Genomic DNA, 26,779 nt, shown 5'->3' with positions numbered 1-26,779 from the left:
TCTCCCCGCGCCTCACCGGGCTCGGCACTGACTCCAGGCGCCTCCGGGGGCGTCGCGCGCGCGGAGCGGCGCCGGGGGCGGGGCCTCGTGTAGGGCGCCCCGGGATTGGCTGTGGGGAGAGGGGGCGGGGCCGGCCGCGGAGAAAACAGCCTGCGCGCCGCCCGAGTGCAGTCTCGGTCTGGAGCCTGAGCCCTGCGGAACCTCGGCGCACGGCCCCACCCTGCCCGTACCTGCACTTATTTATTGTTGTTATTTCTTACCGCGGAGCCCCGCAGTCGGGTCCTCCCGTCCGCTCCCGCGCAGCGCTAGCATTCTCCAGTCCCTCAGTCCCTTCCCGCGCGGTGCGCCGCAGCCGAGGCGATGCGCCTCATTCAGAACATGTGCACCATCGCCGAGTACCCCGCGCCGGGCAACGCCGCGGCCTCCGACTGCTGCGTGGGCGCCGCCGGCCGCCGCCTGGTCAAGATCGCCGTGGTGGGCGCCAGCGGCGTGGGCAAGACCGGTGAGTCGTCGCGCTTAGCCCTGGGTCTGGTCGTGGACGACCCCTGACAGGAGTTGAGGCTGAACAAGGCGTGGGGAGCGGTGGGAGCTGCAGCCCGACCGCTCTCCGTCCCCGCGCAGGGAGCCGCTGCCCCTTGGGAGTGGGCTTAGCCGTTGTCTACGCCACCCGCCTGCTTCCACAGACGGGGGAAACAGGGATCAAGAATGGCCAGGCAGCTTTCTGGGGACCACCGGCACCGCCGCCATCAGAACTTTGGGGTGTTTGAGCCTCTGGCAATGCCTGGCACAGAAAGGGGAGTTAGTGAAGCTAGCCCCCCTGGGAGGTCTTGAAGGTTAGGAAGACATGGGTCTACTGGAAGGCTTAGGTGTGGCTCAGCCGGGCTCAGAGGAGGGGGTGGGCCCAGTGAGCCTTCCAGCTGCACAGAGCCATAATTCACGATGCCTTCTAGCCCCCTCCTTTTTGTCTGGAAGAAGGGTCAAGGAGCTACAGGGTAGGAATTTCACTTGGTGGCCATCTATGGCTTTCTTTGGGAGAACTGTTTTCCAGGCAGGGGGTGGGGTGGAGAACAATCTAACTTCCAAGGTTAACACTTTGACGTTCTTTTTTCTGACCTGCAGCACTGGTGGTCCGGTTCCTCACCAAACGATTCATCGGTGACTATGAAAGAAATGCAGGTGAGACAATGCATTTGAGAAAAATTCTGTCCCATTGCAGGAGCACTGCGGTTACCATTTTCCAGCGCTTCCCAGGGAGGTTCTTTCAGTGACAGTCCGAGCCTGAGGATCCCGCCACTTAAAACTTTCCCCAGTCCCCAGCCCTCCCTGGCGCCCCCCTCCCATAACTACCATCTGGCCTCATTCCATTCCAAGCCCATTCATCATTTTATCAAGTGCCTGAAAGTATTCCCCTTGGTATGTTTTAACTATAGTGACCCCAGTTGGAAGCACCCTTTGTAGTCAAGAACCTCTCCCTTCAAAACACTCCTGCAAAAGTTGTAAAAAAAAAAAGGAGTCCCCAGCTCCTTCCCCCACCCCTCTCCTTCTCTGCTGGCTGCCTTTCAGAGGTGACCTTTTAAAGCAAAGGCCAAAGGAGAGCAGTTGTAAACCTAAAGTTCCTCCTTCTTAACAAAGACAAACAACTGGATGGTAGAATTTTAGGAGGAGAATTCCCGAATAAATGAGAGGACACATTTTTCAATCCTTATGATTAAGAATAGCCACTGGGGAGGCTTAAGAGCTTTCTGCCTATGCTCTGTTAGCAAATTGCTTAACTCTGTAGACCATATGAGTACCTATAGGGGATTATTTGAAATGAGCTGTATAAGCTATCCCAAGATAAGACATGGCAGCCTTCTGATTGGATGTAGAGTTGATTATAATTATGTCACATTTTTATTCCAACTGATAACATTGGCTGTGTGTTTACTAACAGTATTTGTCTAGCAAGCCATTATATCTAACGGCCAAAATACAAAGTTACAGTCAAAGAATGAATCAAGTACTCAAGAAAACAGAAACCTCACATAGGCTGAGCAAGATAATTTGCATCAAGGGAGTACTCTAAAAATGGAAACTTTGTTTAAAATTAGATAAATAAGTTTTCAAAAACTTGCAAACTTTGCCCTGGTTTTAATAAATCTAACATAGGGTTAAAATTGCTGTTGTTTTTTAAAAAAAATCTGAAGTAAGCCCACTAAATAGAAATAAACTATAGCTGTTTTGTGTGCATTTATGCATTGTGCATTTTTTTTCTAGCTTAAAACTCACAATGTTTTAAAAGTTGTACAAGAAGGAAGAACATAATCTCTTTTACTTGCCTTCATAGGTAATCTCTATACTAGACAAGTTCAGATAGAAGGTGAAACCCTGGCTCTTCAGGTTCAAGACACTCCAGGTATTCAGGTGAGAAGCTCTGAGACTCTGGGTGAAAGGGGAGCCTACTTGGCTGTGGAATCATTCACTTTTTCTCAAAGTTCCTCATGGTGCAGGATCAGAGAAATTTGGGGAGTCACATCTAGACTTTTACATGTCTGACAGTTCAATTGTATCTGGCTGTTGGTCAATCTTAGCATGGTTTAGTTTGGGAGATTTGGCTAGGGGGCAGAAATCTTCCTTTAGAAGGATTCAACACAGCAGGAAAGCCCAAACCAAATGCATTTGGAATTGGTGTTTTCCTTGCTGTGGTTTAAAAGTCCAGTTTTAATATGTGTGTCTTTGGCATGAAAAACCAAGCTTCTGGGTATAGTCTGCAAATACTTGGAATCGCTTTTGTACTGGAAAGTTGCTCTATAGACAAAAGCGCCATGCTAGGGTTTTTTCCCCCCGCCTCCTGAACTGGGCAATTATCCAGGTTTAAATGCTTCCAGCTCCTATCTTTACTTCCCCAGACTTACTGTCTAGCCAGTTAATTTCCCATTTTGTGCAACTACAAAGTCTCTCTGCATGGAGTTCTCTGCAGGTCAATTTTCCACTTGAGTGTGGTAAGCTGCACTGTTATTTATTCCAACTCTGTGCAGCTGGATCAACATATTGTCAAGAAAGCTGAAGTGTGTGGGATATAAGTTGTTTATGGCCCGCAACCTGGCATTACTATGAAGGGCTCTTTTGAATTTGAAATCTACCCAAGCCCAGGCTCTTTGTACAACTGGCCAGCATTCACCTTGCCATCACTCCTCTGTTTCAGGTCCATGAGAACAGCCTGAGCTGCAGTGAACAGCTGAATAGGTGCATTCGCTGGGCAGATGCTGTGGTGATCGTTTTCTCCATCACTGACTACAAGAGCTATGAACTCATCAGCCAGCTCCACCAGCACGTGCAGCAGCTACACCTGGGCACCCGGCTGCCTGTGGTGGTCGTGGCCAACAAAGCTGACCTGTTGCACATCAAACAGGTTGACCCTCAGCTTGGACTGCAGCTAGCCAGCATGCTAGGCTGCTCATTCTATGAAGTGTCTGTCAGTGAAAATTATAATGATGTCTACAGCGCCTTCCACGTCCTCTGTAAAGAGGTCAGTCACAAACAGCAGCCTAGCAGCACACCCGAGAAGCGAAGAACCTCTCTCATTCCCAGGCCCAAGTCACCCAACATGCAGGACCTGAAGAGGAGGTTTAAGCAAGCTCTCTCTGCCAAAGTGAGGACTGTCACCTCCGTCTGAAGCAGGAGGAGAACTCAAGGGGGTTTGGTTTTCCCAGGAAGAGGGCCTGAGGTTCTCCCAGTGCAGGAACGTTGAATATTGGCAGTGATTCCTGGTTCCAGAAGGGCTGGAGCAGAAGGGCCAAGAGGGCCTATGGAACTGCTACAGAAAAGGAAGTGTTGTTCTGAGCAGGGGGACAGGATTGATGAGGCTTGAAAGAGCCCACTGAGCCACTCTCTGAATATGTGAAATGTACTCTGTGTCTTTTCCTTTAGAGTGGGGAGGGGGCATAATTGTTTTGGTTTCTGCATTCAACTACCTTGTAAATGGTGGTCCGTTGCAGTTTCACCAAATGTATTGATGTGATTTACAGTGGGAATGAAAGAACAGATTAAGCATTGATAGGCTTTGTTTTTTCCCCCTTTTTTCTTTTTTCTCTTTTCTTCTTTCTTTTCCTTTTTCCCCAAGAGGAAGAATTGCTTTTATCAGTATGATTTGTAACTCTGGAACACTATTCTTACAGAATGCCTTTCTAACCTGAAGGATACCCAGATTTCTTTCTTTATGTACAAGATGGAAAATCCCCTACCCCTCAAAAACAGGTTGAGTTTATGGGCCAGAATATTCTGTATACCAGACATTGGTAAGCTCGCACGGTTTACAGGAAGGCTCTGGTTCCCCCTCACAGGATGAGCATGCTCAGTTGGGTGTGTGTGGAGGAGCTGTGAACTTCACACTCTTCAACCCCAGACTTTGACTGTATAGTTTTTTGTTTTTTTAACTGTTCCATCAGGAAAAAAATGTGTCAGTTGATTTTGGTGTGACTTGTGTGAATGGTTCATGGCAATGACGTTGGGTTGCTTCCTAGGCCTGGCTGAGTTGTGCCTAAGGGTGGCTGAAATACTAAAACACTATCTTACAGCAAGTGAACAGGGGCTACCTGCCAAATCCCCTCCACAGATGCACTTTAAAAAGCCACTCATGCTTTGGCTTAAACTGTAATTAATTTATTTTATGTACAATAAATCGCATTTGAAAAAGAGCAGATGTCTAACTTCGTCTCTATTGAAACGTTAACTTTCTGCCGTTTAGACAAAGTATGACCTAGTATCCTGTGATTATTGGGCACATTGAATCTGGCATTGTGCCTTTCAGGGGTTATCTCTCAAGGATCACAGCAATCCAAGGAGGTGCATTCTAGTATTATCCCCATAATACAGATGAGGAAACAGGCTTATAGAACAAGATCAGTAACTTGTCAAAGGCCACAGCCTGTAGCATTGTAAACTGTAATTTGCTGCTTTATATTCAAGAGTAGCTGATCTCCTATTCGCTAACTTTGTGGTCTTCCGGGTATACCTAAGACAGATGTCTGGCTCCACATAGCACAGCCTCGAGGGTATTCTTTCTTGGACACTAAGATGACTGCTTCTTTACACATGCTTTGTTTGGCAGACCTCTTCTTTGGGTATGCTGCTTTCAGGAGATTCACTTTATTCTCACTGTAGAAGCTTGCAGTCATTGATCTGGGGCTGTGAAATCAGGAGCCAGTCCCATGGACCTTTGCCACACGTGTCTCGCTAAAGCTGCCAGCTCTCTCATCTATGCCACTGGGGCCTAGAAGATCTTGCCTGCAAGCTAAGTGAGCCACCATCTACAGGGAGAAATAATCACAGCTGACATTTCTTTGAGTAGTGCTTTCACATACCTGATCTCATTTAAGGCCCAGGAGAACCCAGGAGAATACTGTGGGGTATTGACACCATTTTACAGATGAGGAAGACAGGCTCTAAGTTTTGAGTGATGTCTTCAAATTCACACAAAGGAGCTGAACCAATGCCACCTGACTATATTTACTGTTCTTAGTCTTTTAGAGCATGTCATAGCTAAGACACTCCGGCATGCGTGGGGCGATGGAGCCACAGTGAATAGCAGTTGAGGGGCTACTGTGGGGTGGTGCCAGGATTTCCAATCAGTGTTCCCACAGGGTACAGATCCTGACAGCTGACAGCATTTCCAGGGATGCCTCAAACCTTCCTAATATGCAAGGTAACTTTCTATGCTTTCAGCCTAACCTCATCTCTGAGAAGGGTGTGTGTGTTGGGGGTGGGCAGGGAAACGGCGCTAACATGGGACTGAAACATCTCAGTTTTCAGGTAGTGACAAGTATCTCCAACTGGATTCTATTCACTTTTATTTCTATTCAGCCAATGTGGTTGTGTTAACAATGTCCAGTGAGTGAGAGGTTGATCTTTATATATTTACTGAAGATCCCTTCCCCACATTCGGGAATTAAATAAGAGTTTTCCTGCAGGTGGCTTTATGCTCCCGAGGCACTGAGCAGTGCTGCACTTCAGTGACTACTGCCGCGCCACCGCCCCATTTTCTTCCCACCAGCTTCCAGGCTGCAGGGCTCTGGCAGCCCTTGTCTGCTCCTTTGCTGAGCTGTGAGCTCCACCTTCTCCCTTCCTGGCCCCGCAGCTAGCGATTGACCCTTACTTCCTCACCCCTGTACTGGACTCAGTGTCTCCTACTGCACCTTAGACAGGCTGGAAGGGCGCTCAGAGCTCTGGCGCACCCAGAGGGATAAAGTGGCTTGTGCAAGGCCACTCTAGGAGAGAGAGAGTAGGGGAGAGAGAGACAGACAGACACACACAGAGGAACAGAGACAGAGTCGCAGCTGGAAACCACCCAAGTCCCCATTCTGTCCACTCTCTCAGGCGGACTTGTCTATTTATAGTTCTGGAACACACTTTTCTCTCTTCTAATAAATCTAGCTTTATGTGGTATTACTTTTGCTCATCTCTTTCCTTGTTGGTTAACTCTTCAATTAATCCATGTTTTTGTTTTGTTTTGTTTTAAAATTTATGATCTACCACCACCTGGCCCTGACAAACGACTCTCTCCACCTAGGTAGGGGAAAACCTCCTTTGCCACCTTGGAAAGGGAAGGCAGGGATGTGTACGCATCTGGGGTACAGGGGAGCAGAGAAAGGGAAGGAGTTAGAATTTACTGAACATTTAAAACATGCCAGATTCTACGTTATCCCCGTTCATCTTTTGAAGAATCCTGTAAGGAAGGGTAGTAATATCGCTTCTATTTTAAAGATAAAGAAACTGAGGCACAGAGAGACGAAATTTACCTGCTTAGGGCCACATCGGTTATAACAATTATTGTTTCTATTTATGGAAAATCTGTGTGCCAGACCCCATAGGAGGGTTTTTGAAATAACTGATGTTTGCTGTGATATCTCTACAATCCATCTTTAGTCTCCTCTTCAGAAAAGCAAAAGGGAGGCTGAGAAGAATTGGCTGGCCCAGGCCCTAAGGGGCGGATCCAGGACTCCATCCCAGGTCCGTCTGATGCCACTGCCTAAGCCTTGGGCTGATGGCTCAGCAGAGCCCCACCTCAGAGCCCTCCTCTTCCCTCCCCAGGTCTCCTGTCCTGCTGTTCTTGTCTCACCTTCGCTGCTGTGGGCTCCTGGATTCTGCCGGGCTCCAGGCCCCCCTGGCTGCCAACCACATCTGCTGTTGCCATCAGCCAGCTGCTCACTGGCCTCCAGCTCTGCTCAGTCATAAAGACGTCCAGGCTGGGAGGGGGAGGGGCGTGAAGTCCGGCTGTCTCAGAACCAAATCCACTTCTGTCACGATGTCTGGCTTTTGAGTTTCCTCCCTTGCCTCAAATCAAAAACATTCGCAACACTCTGCAGCCTGCCTGGCGCTGCGTGGTGTGCAGAGAGGGCTCAACCCTCAAAGTCTTCCTGGCTGCTCCCGGCTCCAGCACTCACCAGGCGCCGCAGATCCGGGTTTGCCTGCCCAGCCAGCTCCTAACCCCAGGTTTAGGAGCCATGGGTGTATTTATGGTGAGCCCCTCGCTTTGGTGGAAAATGAGATTTTGACATTCATCTTACACTCCAAGAGGGAGAAAACAAATGTGTTTTCTGGGCAAATGAACAAGTTTGTAGGCACATCCCTCAAAAATGAGCCCCTGATAATCTCTGGTGCTACCTCTGCACCCAGGGGAAATGGGCACTGTCCAGCTGTCTCTGTGGATAACTCATGACAGGTCCCTTGGGGAGTGGCCCAGGATGAATTAGAGAGCTTGTCTGGTTATAATAACCAGGAAAACTGGTGTTGCACAGATTCCCTCTCAAGTCTAAAGAGAGATGGTTCCAGAAAGTTCTTACTATCCTCACTACTCTCCTGAATTTGCAATGAGAATGGGATTAGGGTTATTACTGACTGTGGCAAGATCCCAGCCACCACCCTCCAAGCTTTCCCTCTCAAATAGTTTGCAAACCCTCCATCGTCTGGTTTTGTCTTTTTAAATTCTTTTTAAGACAGAGATGGAGTCTCTTGATGTTTCTTGGGCTGGACTGCAGACATTTGTAATACTGGATTCTGTGTTGTTGAGATTCTGTTTCTGGTAACCAGGGTAAAATAAATAATAGTGGTCTTGGGGGGAGTTTGATGGAATTCTTTGTTATTGGGATCCCATTGTAATGGAGGGGTGGCATAAACAGAGCCATCTGCATAGGCCCCGGCCTGCTAGGGACAACTCTTGGCTGATGTAGCCTGGAGTGCTTCCAACCACTTGGCCGTGCCCATGCCCGCTATGTCTGCCCTGAGGTAGCCTCCAGAAGAGGGTTTACAAAGGCAGAAGTCAACTGCTACAAAGTATTTACACTTCTATCAATTATGTTTATAAGGAGTGTGGCCAGTGAGGTTGCTGGCAGAAGGTTTGGATTTGTAAGTGCTTGTTTAGGTGATAAACACTCAGACCCAGGCCCCAGACAGGGGAAACCAGTCTTATCACTCAGCTCACCCTTTTAAGTCACCATCAGGTGGTTGACAGCTGCTGGATCCCTTTCGAATGGATACATTTGGAGGGGTTGAAATGGGAAATCAGTAAGTCCATCTCAGATTCTGCCTGACTTCGTGGCTAGCATTAGTGATAGAGAAAGTTCTATCAGAGACATACGGCCCTGCACGAGCAATCATCAGACATTTATTACCAATAAATTCTTATGTGCTCTGTATGAGCTCACCATGTGCCATGTTCCAAATGCATTACACGTATTAACTCTTTTAATTCTCCCCCAACCTAATGTGGCAGGTCCTACTGTTACACAACTGCATGGTCAGCGAAGACCAGGAGAGGTGGACTACGAAGTGGAAGAGGTGGGATTGGAATCCAGCCATCGGATCGGGCTCTTGACCTCTGGGCTATGCTATCTTGGACCTATGTTGGACCTAGTTGTTATTCCTCCTCCATTTCCTCATCTCCTTGTAGACCCCATGAATGCCTCCAAATTTCCTCTTCATTTAGTATTATTCTCCTGTTGACGTTTTATAGTTTTGAGAGGTAACTTCCTTGGCGTCCTCAGTGTGAAAACCCACATTCCTTGAGATTCACATGCTGGCCACTGTGTTAGGGATGGCTCCACAGCAACCCCCGCCATGAGGCAGGTGCCACAGTTATCGTTTCCTACAGATGCAGACACTGAGGCTTGGAGAGATCCACAGTGCTTGGAGTGGCAGAACTGGGACTTAGGCCCAGAGAAGCCTTCAGAGCCCTTTTCTGCCTGCTGCTCCTTCCGGGGGTGGAGGGCATGACTTGCTTCTCCTCCAGCCCCTCCCATGCTGAGAAGTGTGCCCACGAGCCTGGCAGCAGCAGGGAGTTTCCGGGAGGCTCTGCCATGGCCACAATCCTCCTTCCCCCAAGCCCCCCTCTTTTCCTTATTTGTTGGAGACCCTTTGCAGGATTTATACCAAATGTCTATTGTGTTCCTGCTTTTTAATCAAGGAGCAGTGAACGTCCTGTGCCTCCTGCTTCATCTTCACCCAAACTCTGGTTACGAAGAAATTCTTCCAGCTCACCTTTCCTCCAAAGCCTTCCACCCCCTGACCACCTGCCTGGCTCAGCTCCTCAAGCCAGCCTCCAGAGAAGAAAAAGATGACCATAAGCCAAACTTCTGACACTTCTCCCACCACGCACAGACTGCCCCTGACCATACTAATTACAGTATGGGGAGCATTTTCAAGAGAAAAGAACTGCTGAATAACATTTACAATCAATACCTTCCTCCTTTCATCATTTCAGATTAGAGGCTTCTGAATTTTTTTTTTTTTTTTTTTTTTTGAAATGGAGTTTCACTCTTGTTGCCCAGGCCAGAGTGCAGTGGTGCGATCTCGGCCCACTGCAGCCTCTGCCTCCCAGGTTCAAGTGATTCTCTTGCTTCAGCCTCCCTACCTGGGATTACGGGCATGCACCACCACACTCGACTAAGTTTGTATTTTTTTTAGTAGAGACAGGGTTTTTCCACGTTGGTCAGGCTGGTCTAGAACTCCCGACTTCAGGTGATCTACCTGCCTCAGCCTTCCAAAGTTTAATATTTTTTAAAATAAAAAATTAATTTGTAAAAATACAGTTTTCTGCTATGGCCGATTGAAGTCACAAAAGTAATACACAAATACACATTTGCTGTAAAAAAAAATAAAATAATACAAAAGTATACTGAGGTTGAGACTCTCCCTTCTCTTAGCTCTCCCATTCGATATTCCTTCCCAGAAGTACCATTATATATGTATTTCCAAAAAGTTTCCTTTGCATATAGACATGTGGTTTACAACTTCACCTTCAGCAGATGCTCACGTCGGGCCAGACCATCAGAGAAGTGCCAGCTACTCGTTCTGAGTGCCAGAGAGTCAGGGACACATCTTGTTCTTTCATCACAGTGGCCCAGAACCTAGCACAGTGCCTGGAACATGGCAGGTGCTCAGTCATCAATCTTTAGGAATGAATGAAGGAGTACAGATTTGAGTCACGTAACAGATTACTTTTCAATTTTTTATTTTAGAAAAGTCGTCTCCTCTTTAACATTTCTTATGGATGGCTACCATTAACTTCCTTATTCAAATTCAACACTTTAAGATTAGTAGAATGAAAAAGGCACCTGCGGTCTCCTCCATTTCATGAAAGAATTGATATCATGTGGAAAACATACCTGGGCAAGAAAAAGAGTGTCTGTGTCCACAAAAATCCTGCTTTGATTACATCATAAAATAATCTCCAACTTCATGGTTCTTTCAAAAATGACAGTGTTTTATAGAGAACTAAAATCAGAGACATGTGAGTGTTTTGGTTTACATGTTATTTCCTCCACCTGTGTAATCCACAATAAAAACCTTTTCAGTTTTATCTCTTTATTACCAACATGGATGCCAGAAACTTCCATCGACCATACACCTACAAACATGTGGGATGCAAGTGGTTCGTTTTTGCCCTGGAGTTCTTACAAAATTTCACTAGGTGGGTCTAGGTTTTTCTGCTATGGTCAGATGGAAAAAAACTTACAGAAAAGAAAGCTTTGTATTTCAGTCAAAACTCATACCCACAAAGTCCATAGGGGTTGCTGTTACAATTTAGACTCCCTGGGACCAGATATCTTGTATTGGAGTCTTTCTTTGGAGGGGAGAAAACCTTTTATATACAGATAACCCTCCAATCAACCACCTTCCCACTACAGTTCCAAGTAGCCTGGCAGACCTGCCCAGTGGGCCAGCTAGAACAATGCAGTCCTTTGTTATGGCAGGATGATTTACAACACATGTAGGCTACCAGCACTGCCCCAGACACTACCCCTCCCTTCCTTGCCTTTTCAGAAATGTTTCAGAGCAAGAGAGAAACAAAGCCTCAGACCCTATTTGCAATGTTCCCTCCTCAGTTATATAATCCTAAGGAACATCAAATTTTCCCCACACTCATAATTCTAAAGCATGTCTAACTTCTCGAGCAACTTCAAATTAAAAGAGTTGTAATCTACCAACACTTGCCAACAGGCTTTTATTTAGAATTAATGAACTTGTAGGTGGAATCAGGAAGATCACAAACAGAGGGTTAAGGATAAATGGAAACGATCACTAATTGGACTCGCCAAAAGACAGACTGTCGCCTTCAGGAAAATAAAAAAACTTTTTTTTTTTTTTTAAGAATCACAGCAATCCAAGCAAAGTACCTCACTGAGTAGGTATCAAGACCCTTCAGGCAGAATTCCATCATACTCGCAATTAATGACAGGGACGCTGGTTGTGGAGGAGTATTTGGAGTGGTGGCAGAAAATTGCATCGGCATTTCCAGCTTGAGTAGGTCTTATCTTCTTAGCGGATGCTCAGAAGCCAAGGTCTGGACGCAGTCGGTCAGTTGCAAATAACAGCTCAGGAATGTTAAGTGGCTTCAGGAGTCGTGTGGACAGCACGATTACCTAACAACAGGAGAGGGCAAACACACCGCAGGGAATTAGGGGGCCCTGTCTCAGGGTACTGGATGATGAGAAATAGAATGCAACATATGTCTTTGGGTGAGGGCATGAAGTGAAGTTCTAGGAAGGAAAAGTAGAAGGCAGCCAGCTGAATGGCACCTGGCGCTAGTGCCCTGCCTGGAAGGAGGGGGGCACAGTCTGGGACAGATGGCCTGTGGGACAGCTGGGCTGTGTCTACTGAACCTTTAGCCAATGGGGCACTCAGGATGGCTGAGACTGGCACTAGGTACATTTGACAGGCAGAGCCCAGCCACTACCTTGCTGCTAAATTGAACTGGATCATATTCTTGCTTTGTAATGCAGTAATTTGACGTCAATATCAAGGTTTCTCCCCATTTCTGGGGGCCTTTGCTCCTCCAGGGAGCATGAGAAGGCACATCCAGGAGGTGGATGTTGTTAGTGATGATGGTGATTGTTAGTTTCCTAGTACCACAAACTGGGTGGCTTAAACAATGGAAACTTACTGTCTCATAGTTCTGGAGCCTAGAAGTCCAAGATCAAGGTGTTGGCAGGGTTGGCACCTTCTAAGGGCTGTGAGGGAATCTGCTCCATGCCTTTCTCCTAGCTACCCTGTGCCTTCACATTGTCTCTCCCTATGCATGTCTGTTGCTGTGTCCAAATTTCCCCTTCTTATATACACACAGTCACACTGGATTAGAGCCCACACTAAAGACCCTATTTTAACTTGATCATCTGCAAAGATCCTATTTCCAGTAAGGTCATATTCACAGATACCAGTGGGGAGGTTAGGACTGCAAGACATTTTAAAGGGGACACATTTCAACTCATAATGATGATGGTGATGATAATGATAACTAATACTTGTTAATTTCGATGATGTGCCAGGTTCTGAGGATTATCTCATTGAATATCCATTTGATCCTGATATCGAGCTTATGAAATAGATACGTTTATTTTTCCTGCTTTGTAGATGAAGAAAATAAAGTACAGAAAGGCTCAGCAACTTGTACAAGGACACACATACAGTCAGCGGCTGAGTCAGGATCCCAGCGCAGACAGGCTGGCCCCAGTGCCCCCGTGCCTCCCTTCCCTGTCATCAAGGGCTCTGGGCCCTTTACTCCCTTACTCCACATGCACCTTTGGGCTCCTCTGGCTTCTTTCATGGTGACCCTTTCTGCTTCCCTCAGTCTGGATTTTATTCCAGGACAGATTTATCTCTGCAACAGTGGGAGAGCCTATTCCCTGGGTCTGGGCTGGGGGCGTGATGTGCTTTGTAAGGGCCTGGTTAGGTTTTGCACAAGCAGTATTGTATGCACCCTAGAAGAAGAGGTGACTATGGGAAAAGCTGTCCTAGAGCCTGAATTCCACAGCCCACAATCCCTTGGAAGGGGATTCCAAGGCCCACAGCACGACTACATGGCTACGCTCCTTTGGAGTGGTGCAAGTGGGCCCGCACACTTTACTATCCTCCTTGCCCACTCCCAAAATTGTCCCAGGTATAATTAAATTAGTGAATTAACCAACCCCATGTCCACGAGCTCATTGATGGAAAACAAAAAGTCTATACTCCAATGAAGAGAAAAAGTAGAAGAGGAAGAGAGAAGGAAGTATTTCTTGTTGTTAAAGAAAGAATTTTTCAACAACCTTATGAGAAAGTTTTCTGTTTAAAAAACTTAGTCTTTGGAAGCATCTATGTTACTTCTTCTTGAAAGAGGATTATCTTTAACTATATATATATATACATATATATATATAGTTAATGTCAGCCAAGTCACATTTTTGGCAGAAACAAATTCACTGAAATCTGTGTTTCACGATTTTCCTTGAAAATCATGCAAGGAGCCTTTGAGGACAGTGGGTGAAGGTTGGCCTTCTCTATCATCTGCATGCATGATTTAGACACCATTTGAATGTGTGTCTCCCAAGAGGTTCTCTACTTATTTCAGGTCTTCCTCACCAAACCTAGTAGGTAATTGAGCCTGGCGGCTTCCAGGCGAGTGCCATCAGCAGACCCTGAGGAGATCCCAGCTCCACACTGACTGGCCAGATGCCCTCCAGAAAGTCACAACTTACAGCCTCGCTCACCTCATCTCTCTCAGAAGGAAAATAACAGTGCCAAGCTTGAGGCAGTATGGCAAGATTACATAAGATCATGTATGTGGAGCACAGGAAGTGCTCAGCAACTGTGAGCTGCTGTATTATTGTGGTTTTGTGATTTGGTCCTAGATCTCCTTTTGAATCTTATGAAAGCTAAGAACTTTCTAGAAAAATACACAGACATTCATACAAGATTTTGTGTTATAGTTTTAGGGATGGTTCACGAACTCCTAGGAATTCACAGACCATAATTAAGAAGCCCTTTTTCGAGCTGGGTGCGGTGGCTCACGCCTGTAATCCCAGCACTTTGGGAGGCCGATTTGGGTGGATCACCTGAGGTCAGGAGTTCAAGATGAGCCTGGGCAACATGGTGAAACCCCATCTCTACTAAAAATACAAAAATTAGGTGCGCGTGGCGGTGCATGCCTGCAGTCCCAGCTACTTGGGAGGCTGAGGCAGGAGAATAGCTTGAACCCTGGAGGTGGAAGTTGCAGTGAGCCAAGATTGTGCCACTGCTCTCCAGCCTGGGTAACAGAGCGAAACTCTGTCTCTGTCTCAAAAAAAAAAAAAAAAAAGAAGCCCGTCTTCAGAAATCTTTTTAAATGTACACCTAAAGACAAACACTGCGCTCTTTGGAAGTAGGTTCTTCGAAGGTGGTAATGGCCAGCAGTCGTTCATGCAAAGGGCCCTCTCCTCCTGCCGTGACTTGGTGGTCTCCAGCACACTGCTAGCCCTTGGGGTCTTTAATTCTAAAGCAAAGACGGTGGATTCCTCTCTGGCTGGGGTGAGGGTGGGCCTGAGGGCTAGGGTACGTCTCCATCCCCATGGGTGCTAATTCTCAGCAGGTTTGAGGAACTTGGAGTGAAAAGGCTAAAAGTGTTGACTTCTAGAGCAGCAATAACTGAGCCCAAAGAATCTGTCACTCTCGGGTACTGTGCTGGGCTTCCAGCCATGGCTGACAGAGACCGTGGATTTGGCTACCGCCACTGAGCTGGAACAGTAAGGCCAGTCCTCACATCTGAACAAGCAGGTATTTAACAGTAATCAGCCTACAGCTTCATGGGGGCTCAGCCAGAGGCTGTCTGGGGCCTGCTCTGTGGAGGGGTGAAAAGAAACAGATGGAAAACAGGGGCTTCTCAAGCAGTAGGTTAGGGGGCCTTTGTGGAGGGGAGACTGCAGGACTGAGGCCAGGAGGCTCTGGGATAGTACAGTGGTTAAGAGCACAGGTTTAGGAGGGTCCAGTCTGCATTGGACCCTGGCTGGGCCACTTGCTAGATGAATGACCCTGGAGAAGTTGCTTAACCACACTGAGCCTCAATTTCTTCATCTGTAAAGTGGGAATGATACCCACCCCACATGACTATGTGAGGATCAACGTGAACATCTTCGTAAAATATCTGACACAATGACAGGCTCTAGAGGGGCTTAGAATGGCAGCTGCCATGACTGCCTTTGTCACCGTCACTGTCCTCATTATGTGCATCCCCGGCTGCATCCTTCCACCCAGCTCACAGCAGTTATCGGGCGGATGCAGGGAAGGTGGAGTTGCCAGAGCCAGTGACCCCAAGTGTGAATCTGATCACATTACTCCCAGGCTTAAAATCCCTGCAGCTTCATCACTGCCCTCTTGTAAGCCCAGCCCTCCCGGAGAGCATCACAGGACTTCAGAACCTGAATGCTGCCAGCACTCCACATCCGGCCCTTGCCTCCACACCCCCAAATCAGTCCCACATTCCAGCCTCCCTAACTCCTCGCAATTTCACACCTGGCACTTTGGGGATGCTTCTTTGTCTGGGAGAGGAGCTCCCCACTCTGCCCAAAGACCCCTCCTCCATTGCCCTTCAACAATCAGCTCAGGCATGCCTCCCCACAGAAAGCCTTCCCAGACCACCCCTCCCCCAAGCCTGAGTGTGTCCCCATGGCTGTTGGTATCTCACGGTATTCCCTGTCAACTTAACTGAGTCTTTTCATTGTTTCTTAGCACAGTGCCTGATACGTAGCAGGTCTTTGATTGAGTCAGTTAGTGCCTGATTGAGTGAACAAAAACCATACAGCAGTGAAGGAGGCAGGGAGTGTAGCCATGGTCACTGGGAAGTTTTCACTCAGGGCAGCTCTAGTAGAAGATGCTCAGACAGCTCCAGGTAAATGTGTTTCCTCTCCATTCGATGAAAAACCTACTTGTCTCTAATTCCTATTTTGAAGAGCAAGCAGGATCATACTGCTGACATTTCACATAGAGCATGAAATATAATAGTTGGTGCTCTTTAAGTATGTTTGCATCTTAGGCATCTTTTGGTATTGGCTACTTTTTTGAATTTTCAGAATTTTTAAAGCACATTTTACTAGAACATTTCTACATTATTTGGCTAAGATCACCCTAAAATTCTAAAAAGTGGGCCCTAAACAGGAACAAAGATGCTCAAAAATGAAAAAGAAAATAGAACAGTTTGAAACTGGCTGATCAGATATGACATTTAATTTTTTAAAAACATAATCATCAAACATGTGATAGTGGACAAATTAAGCACTAGAGAATTCCTTTCAGAGAACTGGTCTTTTCTCAGGCAACCAAGGGCACTGAAGAAAATTCCCATGTGTGATGCTCAATGCTTGCCCATCATATGGCTACTTTTCTCTGCATTTTCTAAAATGTTTCTTTTGATTCTCAGTATTAGAAATCAGAGGTACATAGAACCTAAACCTGGTCTTCCCTGCCTCCTCTCCCTCTCCCCTTTTCAGGGTCCCTGCCATCTCTTCTTCTCCTCCTTCTCCTTCCCCTCCCTCTCTTTCCTCCTGTTCCTTTTTGGGGGTTGTTTTTGTTCTTCCTTCTCAACACAGGCCTGAGTGTCATTCAGGGCTAAAGAGTCAGCTGACTTTACCCCGACCCATCAACTCCTAACCACCCCACTTTCACCTGCTAACAGCCAAGAGGGCTGGTGGCAGTGGTCAGCCTCCTTCTCAAGCCAGAGGCGTCCAGGACACTCAAGAGCACCCCGCAGTGCTCAGAGCTTGGCCCAGCCACCATACCTGCCCTGCACCATCTACCCACCAGGACACCTTCCACAAAAACAGCCAGTGGGGAGAGAATCTTTGCTGATTAAAAATAAATTTCACACTTAAATATGAGAAATGGAGTTTTTAATGAAAACAAAAAATTGTTTTTGAAGAGCCTGAACGACACTGCAACTGCAGGGCAGTTATGACTTAGGTGTCACATGTGTTGCCAACTGCAGGCAGTTCTATCAAGGAATGTTTGAAGATGCAGCTCATTCATCAACAGCAAGCCTCTGTGTCAAAGCAGATAACTTGACATCAAAAAAATATATCGACTGACTGTGAGATGGGGTGGAGGACATCAGCCAGGGAACCAAGTCCCTCCAGCAGCCTTCAGCCCACACTTGATATCTACTCCAGCTGGAAGGGGGATGTTCGGTCTTTGTTCTCAGGCCTGCCCCGAACTCCACATGGGCAGCCCAGCCCTTAGGAGTGACCCAGCCCTCTGGGCTTTCCGTTGCTCCAGACCATGGCTGTAATTTGTAGGTGCCAGCATCTTCCTGTTCTATTTCTGCTGAGCACAGAGGAAGCAGGGAAGTCCAGGATTTACATTCCATATCCCCCTGATTTCTAACACTCAGTATTAAAAGGAGCAAGGGGTACATTTTTTTCTCCCCTTTTCTTTTACATTTGGGAGATTCTTCCCCAAAGTGACCCACATATGCACAGGCACCAACATGCATATTCATTCGATAGGCAGCTTTTGGAGCATATATTGTATTCACGCTGTATAGGCACACGCACACATACACACTCACACACCTGTGTTAAACCCAGAAGGTTTGTATCATTAAGCCAGTGGCACAGTGGATTAGCCTTACTGAAAAACCTGGAAACATCTGACCTGACTACCGCTGCCTCAGAGCCATTGTTCAGTGCTTATAAGGCTCTCAGAAGACCTGAAGTGTGGTTCAGATCTTTTCGCTGTTGTCTCGCTGGGGCTTCCCATCAATTTTAGAATAACCTGGAGGCAGGTTTTGGAGCCAGGATTAGGGATCCTTGAACCTCTTAAGTTGTGTGCAAAACTTTTTTTTTTTTTAAATTATTGTGTCTTCACTAAATATTCAACTCTGGGTTGGGCATGGTGGCTTACTCCTGTAATCGCAGCACTTTGGGAGGGCTAGACGGGTGGATCACTTGAGGTAGGAGTTCAAGACCAGCCTGGCCAACACTGTAAAACCCCGTCTCTACTAAAAATATAAAAAATTAACCAGGAGTGGTGGTGGGCGCCTGTAATCCCAGCTACTCGGGAGGCTGAGGAAGGAGAATCACTTGAACGTGGGAGGTGGAGGTTGCTATGAGCTGAGATCATGCCACTGCCCTCCGGCCTGGGTGACAGAGTGAGACCCTGTCTCAAAAAAAAAAAAAAAAAAAGAAAAAGAAAAAAGAAAAAAAAGTATTGAACTCTGTAAATGCAGAACTACAGGAAAGTGTGGGTGCGGCAAGCACGTGCCTTGCTATGAAAAGCAGTGGATGGGGGTCAACTTTCCCACTGGCCTTCCCCTTTTTCCTGAGCTGGCCGTTCCCTGTATTTCCTCAGAGGTTCCCTCCCTGTTATTTTCTTCTTACAATCACAGGCTTCTGCTAGCCTCTCGGCTACCATCCAGCTGCGAAGTTCAGCCAGCCAGAGCTGTCTGGCCATGGAGTCCCACAGTAGGCATCAAGTGAGTGAGGAGAGAGGCTGGTGTTGGGCACATGCGGATCAGAGCAGGAGAAACCTGGAATCTCCCACTTGGTGTTTGTGGCAGTTTGGGATGGGGGAGGTTGCCCTCTTGATCCCTTTTCTGTAGACAGGAAAGAGGACCTTCTCCAATGCACCCATTTTCTCTCATCAGCACATCTCCCAACAGCCACAGGCAGGAGAGTGGAGAAAACATGTCCCTTTTAGAGCAGAGCAGTCTTCAGAGGCTAGCAGGTGGGCATGTGGTTTCTGGTTTCCTATGTTTCATGCTATTCTTGCCACTTTTTGTGAAAGATAGTTCATTTCTGGAGGTGCTGTGAATGGATTCTATTCATTTCCTTTGAACAGCTGATCCCCGAATGCTTTTTAAATCTCAGCTCCAAAGCCTTCTCGATGGGAGTCTGTGCTATCTAAAGGAAGCTCTTCCTCCTGGTTTTTCTACACTAGCACCCATCTATGTCTGTTGTCCACTTGTCATGAGGTGGTGCTTCCATGTTTATTGTCAGTTACCACCCAGTAGAATGGAAGTTCCATAAAAGTAGGAATGTGTCTAGCTTGGTCACTGTTCTGTCCTTAGCATAAAAGACAATGCCTGGCACAGAGCAGATCATGTTTTTGCTTTTTAGATAGTCAATAAATGCCTGCTGAATCATTAGTTAATCCAGCTTAATAGGAATGATTGCAAGTTCCTATACGTGGTTCCAAAGAGCACCCACACAGCAGTAGAACAGGGAAGATTTGGAATAATAGCAATAGATACAAAAGACAAAGTGGTTTTAATTGTCTATAATGTGTCAGTCAATAGGTTGGTGTGGTTTTTGTGGTCTCTTCCAGAAAAGCTGCTTTTCTGTTATGTTGGAATGGCACACGTAGAGTCTCTAATGTTCAGTATTGGACATTCAATTAACATTCATGAATATCCACTAAGTGGCAGACTCTGTTTGTGGTGCTGAGAATACAATAGTTGAAAAATGCAAAGTCCTGAGGCTGGAGGGGCATATTCAAGGAGAAGAGTGGTAGGAAAAGAAGCCGAGACGTAGGCAGGGGTGAGATCATGTGAGCTTTCTAGGCCATGGTAGAGAGGAGGAGGAGGTGACCCTAATTTTCTCTGAGCTGATCAGTCCACACCAAGGTTTGGCTTTTGGTTCTAATCAAGTGCGAGAGAGGGAGACAAATTGGGGTTGAGGAGAGCTGCAACATCGTCAGGGGATTCAGATCCATTTCACAGGGTAAGAGTGGGGTGGCTACAGGAACTGATGATATTCAGTTTGGAGAAGAGAAGACCTGGGGGAGGACATGGGAGCTATCTTCATATGTCTGCAGAATTGTCGTGCGGAAGAGGGATGAATCTCATTTTCTTTTAAATTCTATGTGGCACAAGAGCTAGAACCAGCACTGGTGAGTGACAGTGCCAAAGAGGCAGATTTGGGCTTCATCTAGAGGAGATATTAGAACCAAGAATGAAGCCCTCTATGATGGTTAATTGAGTGTCAACTTGATTAGATTGAAGGATGCAAAGTATTGTTCCTGGGTATGTCTGTGATGGTGTTGCCAAAGGAGATTAACATTTGAGTCAGTGGACTGGGAAAGGCAGACCCACCCTCAATCTGGGTGGGCATAATCTAATCAGCTGCCAGGACAGCCAGAATAAACGCAGGCAGAAGAACGTGGAAAGACTAGACTGGCTTAGCCTCCCAGCCTACATCTTTCTCATATGCTGGATGCTTCCTGCCCTTGAACACTGGACTGCAAGTTCTTCAGCTTTTGGACTCAGACTGGCTTCCTTGCTCCTTAGCTTGCAGACGGCCTATTGTGAGACCTCACCTTGTGACTGTGTGAGTCAATAGTCCTTAATAAACTCCCCTTTATATCTACATTTATCCTATCAGTTTTGTCCCTCTAGAGAACCCTGACTAATACACCCTCCAAGCCTCAAACAGGCTGCAGTGGGAGGGGACAAATCCTCATCCTGGGAGATGGTCAAGTAAAGGCTGGATAGTAAAGCCAGAATGGAAGCACTAGCTATGTCTATTATTGCTGTTTACACCAATGATCAAGTGAGGGTTACTCCCTTGCTTGCCCAAAGGTCTTAGACAGTCTATTGGGTATAGATTCCATAGAACCTATCCCCTTCAATTAGGTCACATGTGTTCTCGAACAGAAGTCTGAGTTTGAGCAGACAATGGAACTAGCACGCATGCCACTTCGTGTGTTGCTAGGGCAGCAAGGCATGATTTCCGCTGCACTCTAAAAAGCAGGAAGCTGGTCATGTCTCAGATCGGCAGAGTTTGCTGTAGGGCCAGGGCAGCTGTGTGTCTGTCAAGATCTAAGAAAGGGAGACCCGCCACAGCATGTGTCACTCTGCAAACATCCAGGTAATTCACCTCCTTTCAAAAATGTGGAGATGAAGGACTTCATGATAAAGAATGCCTTTTCTGTTTCCCCTGCTGCCTGAGGAATCTTCCTAGGGCCTGTTAACTCTTCAGGGGAGCTTTTTGCACAAAGGGCAAGTAGCAGTCAAGGCTGATCCTTAAGCTCGAAATTCTTTGAGAAGCTCTCTCTGCAGATGACTGAGCACAGGGTCAGATTGCAGCAAAGTCACTGTAGATTCTGGGGCTCTGTTGTCAAACTCAGGTCACAGGACTTTGAAAACGTCTGCATTTTATCCTTTTAGAGTAGGGATTAACATGTCTGTCAGGCTATTACAATGCATCACTGTTCTGAAGAGCTAAGAATTTGGTTCACCATGTTAGGGGCAGCAAGAAGTGTGGTTTCTGATGAAAAAAAAAAAGAGGTCTTGCTCAAAAAGGCAATCATTCATTAAACAGAACCTTATCACTGCTGGCAGGGAGGGTGTTAAATGAAACAGAACTTACAAATTTATCAGAAATCTCACCAGCTATGACCATAACAGGTGATAGTAACAGAAGAATGGTCATAGTCAAAAACTGGCCACTCCCCTGCTCAAGAGTCTGCTGTAGCTCTCTAGGTACCCAGGTCCCATTCCTCCGTTGGGTGTCTGGAGACCAGCAGGGACCAGACCTTCTTGGCTTAACCTGGTAACTCAGCCACTCCAACAACACAGACTGTTCCTACCAGGCCAGTTCTCTTGGAATCAATAAACCCCTCAAACTACAAGGGTTACTGAGCCACTGCCATGTGCTCCGGCCTGGAAAGCCCCAGCCTTTGTCCTCAAGGAATTTGTATTTGATTGAGGAGACTAGGCCAGCAAATATGAAGTAATCAGGGAGAAGTCCAGAGCTGCATTGCCCAGTATAGATGGTGGATGTGGGTAGAGATGTGGAAAGAGCCTGGAGCAACAGGTAGGATGTCACAGAAGGGAAGGATGCAGCTCCTGGAGCTGGCTGTGTGGGTATGTACAGTAGTGGGTGGAGGTAGGAGGTGGCACAAAGCTGTAACCCCAGAGCACTGGGAAGATAACACCCCCAGAGTCAAGTCTCAACCTGGGAGGATGAGAGTGGAAGGGAAGACATCCCAGGCTCTCTGACCTCTGGCATGACAATTCTGAGTCATGTAACACCAGCTCCTCAGGGGCCCCCAGCGGACTGCGCCCAGAGCATACCCAGCTTGGGAGTGTGTCATTTTGTGGCTTTTCTTCTTCACTGTCTTTTTTTTTCTGAGTTCTTCACTTCTGCTTCTTGGGATCATCTGCCAAGTAAACTACCTGCTCTCTCATCCCTGGCTCAGGGGCTGTTTTGGGGAACACACTAAGGCAAGGGTTTTACATCTTACTGATTTAACAGGCTGTGCATCCCCAGTCACAGCAGAACTTCCAGAAGCAGGGGTTCTCCTCTTCCAGAAGCCTCTCTCCTTGGGCTCCTGCTGCATCATGCTGTGAGCCTCAAACCCTCCAGCACAGCAGTGTGGTGACTGCTCAAAAACGGCCGGGAATAACTGCAGCCATCATTGACTGAGCGTTCTGAGCCAGGCACAGTGCTAAGAAGCATATTCTCAAGCCTCTTCTGATTTAAGATTCACAGCCACCCTGCTGCATTTCCTAAATGAGGAAACTGAGGGCTTTTCCCTCCCAGATCACCTGATTAGTCAAAGGCAGAGGCAGGATTGGAACTTGGGCCCATAAAATAGAAAGGTCTATGTTCTTCACCACTGGGCCACAGAGCCAGTTTTCTTGTTTAGGGGATGGGATGGGGCCTGACAGGAGGTATAGAGAAGAAAGCTACAACACTAGTCATTGTCTGGACAGTGATCCTTCCCACACTCCTCTGGCCCCGCCCTCTAATTGCCACAGTTGGGAGGTGGTTCCTGGAGTTATCCCTCCATATCTGGAGCCTAGAAAGCAGTGAAAACTCCTGAGTGATTCAACACTGATTGGACACCAGAGAATATAGGCCCCTAAGGAATCAAGAATAGGGATAACAGTACCTTAGCCCCGGAAGCCCAGAGCTAGAAAAGAAGAGCTCTCCTCCCTCCCTTCACCCCACCGGACTCCACCCTGCCCCAGATTATTTTGCAAAGAACAGAGTTTCCATTTAAGGCTCATTTGCTTGGTGTCATAGCATTTAACCTGTCATGATAGACTTTATCAAAATGACCCAGTCCTCCACCACTGAGAACAAAGGAACTCCAGGGCATGTAGGGCTGGTTCTGGCTGCAGGAAGACATTGTGAAACAGGCGGTAGCAGGAGGGAGGGAACAAAGCCAAGAGGGTGATGGGCAGGCAGGCTAGGAGAGGGGCACTGGGACCCGTAGGTGGAGGGCCCTCACCCACCCTTCACACCCCTACCTCTGAGCTCTTGTTCAAATCATGGAGGACTCAGTACCTGGGTTCCTGGCTTCAACGATGCCACAAGATCTTTGACCATTTTCACTTCAGAGACTGTGACCCCACCTACCACAAAGAGGATCAGGAGGGGGTAGTCACTAGGATGAGGCCGGCTCACCTGCAAAACAAAACACCAGCAATATCAGATGGATGGCAGTGATGCAGGCACAATGCAGCTGGGTACCATCTTCATTGTCCCTCTGTAGAAACCTCAGGACTACTACTGATAGTGGCAGGAGGCAGACAAATCCTAGACAGACAGGGGTGGGTCCCTGGTGAAACCTGATGACAGTTTAAAACCTAGCTACAAGTCCCAGGTAAACCCATGGACCGGATTGAGAACTTGTCTTCCCATTTGGTGTGTTTTCCTCTGATTGATCCCTACCCTTCACCTATTTTACATATACCTACCCTTCCCTAATTGTTTGTTTACACTGTCATGTCCATCTTTGAGCGGTGACTTTGTTTTAGCCTTTTTTTGCATACTTGCAAACCAATCAGCATGCACTCTCCATTCTGAGCCCATAAAAGCCCTGGACTCAGTCACACACAGAGAAAAACCACCTGACTTCGGTTGGGGGACCACCCTTGCATCCCCTCTCTGCTGAGAGCTGTTCTGTTGTTCAATAAAATTCTTCTCCACGCTCCTCACTTTTCAATTGTCAGTGTGACCTCTTTCTTCTTGGGCACGGGACAAGAACTCGGGAACCGTCAAATGCAGGTATGAGCTATAACATGGGTGAGCTGGGGCATGCCTGCCTAGCCACAGGCTAAGCCAGTGCATAAGCCAGGTATGGCCCAGTGGGCCGAGTAGGTGGGGCATCTCCTGTGGCAAGCCCAGGGCCTAGCAAGGCCTGGGAGTGGGGCATTGCTGGCTGTGGAGGTCCCTGGTTGGCAAAGTGGGTGAGAAAAATCCTGCATCACTACCTCCATTATGCAGGTGTGATAAACAGCCCTTAGAGAGATGATGACTTCTTAGCTACCAGATGTCCCAGTGGTCTGTGAACTCATTGACCAGGAAACTGCATAACACAGTACCTTATTATGTCTCTTTCAATAAAGATTTCATTGAAAGAAAAGTTAAAGGAGCAGGAGCTACTAAAAACAAGAGAAGGCTGAGGGACAACTTCTTTCTTCCTTATTAATCTTCAGGTCTCAGCATAAATGTGCCCCCTTCTTTGTTGCATGGCTCTGTATATTTCCTTCAAAGCATCTACAGCAGCCTGTGGTTACTCTATTTGTTTGTTTATTTATTTGTTTACTTGTTGGCCATCTTCTCTACTGGAACATAAACTCCATGAGGCAAGAGCCTCATCCTCCTGGTTTATGCTATTCCCACCTTACCTAGTACAATTTCTTCTACATAATAGGTGCTCAATAAATGTTAGTGGAATTAATAAATAGTTAAAGCTTTAGGTAGGTGGACGCAGAGGGTGTACAAAGATGAAAGAGAACAGGGCCCACCCTCAAGGTGCTTACAGTACAGTACAGACTTACAGCCCTTAACTTCTTCAAGCTAGCCTGAGCTGAGGGTCCATGTTGCATGGAACCTACACTAGATGCTGTGGAGAATTCCTCCTGATTCCTTATGATTTCATCAACGAGGCAAAAATATTCTTATATACTAAAATGAGAATAACTCAAAGTAACCACTCAGGAAATGCAAAACGACCAATAACTAGACTCAGTGATGGAGACACTGAGGGGACAAGAAGGGATTCCTGAAGACAGTATGTTTTGAGCTGAATCTGGAAGCCACAGTTGGTTTGATGAGGAGTGGGCAGGAGAAATAGTGTGAGTCAAGTTCCAGAGAAAATCAGTCACCAGAAGGGTGGAGCGGGACAGGGAGGCCCAGCCAGAATGGAGCATGCATGGAGTCCTGGCAGGAAAAAGTCTGCCAGCTGCCTGCGTGGCCACCAAAGCCAGAAGGTGGGCAACAGGCTTCACCTCCAGCAAGGAGAGAGGGAATGAAGGTAGTAAGTGTTCTTGCCCAACACAACGCATCTGTGGGTCACAGGCAGTCCCGAGGAGTGCCTGGGGGAGGAGAAGGTCAAGAGGAAGCCCTTTCTCTTACCATCCCCCAACTCCTTTCTCAGCTGAACTCTCTGGCTCCCTTGCCTGATTATACCCACGTCTCAACATCTTATTCTAAAAGCACTTGAAAGGATGATGCATTAAGTATTCCAAGTTATGTAAGTTATTCCTTGGCTTCTGAAGAGGAAATTCAGAATGCAAAGGCAGGCAGGCAGGAGGAAGGAAGGACACAGAGAAGAGAGAGGACTGGGGGACTATCTAATGACCTCAAAATAGGTGGTGGTGAATACCGGAAAAAGTTTCAAAACACTCTCATCTTTAGAAAAAGACTCAAGTCCGCATCCTGCTCTGCACCTCTGTTTCCCCCGACCAATTTGTCAACTGCTTTCTTCCAATCTGCATACCAGACACCATAGCAACGCTGCTTTTGTCCTACTGTACCCTGGAATTGCTCTCATCAGAGTCACCAATGGCTATCATATTGTAGGAGTCAATGGACACTCCTTTGTCATCATCTAACCTGACATTTCTATGGCATGTCACAGCTGATGACACCCTTCTTAGGTACCATGACAGTACTTTCTCTATGTAGTTCCTTCTACCCTTCTAATTATTTCTTCTCAGATTTCTTAATAGATTCCCTTTCTTGGTCTGCCCATTTAAATGTTGTTACTTATGGCTCCATCCTTGGTTCCTTGCCCTTTGCACTCAATGCAACATCCCTGAAAGACCTCATCTTCTCATGTGCCTTCAATATCTTTTACGTACCTCTCAAACCTATGTCTTTTGCTCAGTCATCTCTATTGAGCTCCTGTGGACATCACCCCCCAGCTCCTGCAGACGACACCTCCTGGGATTTCTGAACTCAACAGGTTTCAAATGTGATCCATGATCTTTTCCCCAAAACCTTTCCTTCTCTTGAATTTCTAACAGTATCACCACCTTCAAAGTCGCCTGAGCCAGGCACATGAGAGACATCTTAGACTTTGCTGTCTCTTTCATCTCCCAGATGAAGTTCTATTCATTCTACCTACTTAAGGTTATCAACATCTCCTTGATTACTTCCACATTAGATCGCTGCTATAGCCTTCAAGTTTGTCTCCCCATCCGCAGTTTGGCCATACCCCATCCATTCTCCTCATTTCTGCCAAGTATGTTTTCTAAAATACAAATATTTATTATTGAAAATAGCAA

General features: G+C 46.9%; 2 protein-coding genes across 2 annotated transcripts in view; one reads left to right on the top strand and one right to left on the bottom strand.

Moving 5' to 3' along the window:
* The first annotated feature begins 114 nt into the window (after positions 1 to 114).
* Positions 115 to 4,676, top strand: RASL11B (RAS like family 11 member B). The gene is made up of 4 exons (XM_004038675.4): positions 115 to 502; positions 1,120 to 1,176; positions 2,327 to 2,403; positions 3,185 to 4,676. Exons 1-4 carry the CDS (start codon positions 361 to 363, stop codon positions 3,653 to 3,655), a joined length of 747 nt encoding a protein of 248 aa, XP_004038723.1. The 5' UTR covers positions 115 to 360; the 3' UTR covers positions 3,656 to 4,676.
* Positions 4,677 to 10,469: 5,793 nt separating this feature from the next.
* The window catches only part of SCFD2 (sec1 family domain containing 2), a 511,769-nt gene continuing 495,459 nt past the window's right edge, over positions 10,470 to 26,779 (bottom strand). The window contains exons 8-9 of the mRNA XM_004038673.5: positions 23,550 to 23,669; positions 10,470 to 11,897 (exon numbers count right to left, since the gene is read on the bottom strand). Of these exons, the coding sequence (XP_004038721.1) occupies positions 11,805 to 11,897; positions 23,550 to 23,669 (213 nt within the window). The 3' untranslated portion in view covers positions 10,470 to 11,804. The remainder of the gene's footprint in view (positions 11,898 to 23,549; positions 23,670 to 26,779) is intronic.

This window comes from Gorilla gorilla, chromosome 3 (genome assembly GCF_029281585.2).
Source record: "Gorilla gorilla gorilla isolate KB3781 chromosome 3, NHGRI_mGorGor1-v2.1_pri, whole genome shotgun sequence".
NCBI classification, from domain to species: domain Eukaryota; kingdom Metazoa; phylum Chordata; class Mammalia; order Primates; family Hominidae; genus Gorilla; species Gorilla gorilla.
Note: the sequence above shows the minus strand (reverse complement) of the source record. Positions and strands in the feature narration are given on the sequence as shown.

Bases quoted from the DNA above. Each gene is read 5' to 3' on its own strand.
- RASL11B (XM_004038675.4), top strand. From the start codon at position 361: ATGCGCCTCATTCAGAACATGTGCACCATCGCCGAGTACCCCGCGCCG. The intron at 503-1,119 runs GTGAGTCGTCGC...TCTGACCTGCAG, and splicing joins CAGCGGCGTGGGCAAGACCG to CACTGGTGGTCCGGTTCCTC. The intron at 2,404-3,184 runs GTGAGAAGCTCT...CCTCTGTTTCAG, and splicing joins AAGACACTCCAGGTATTCAG to GTCCATGAGAACAGCCTGAG.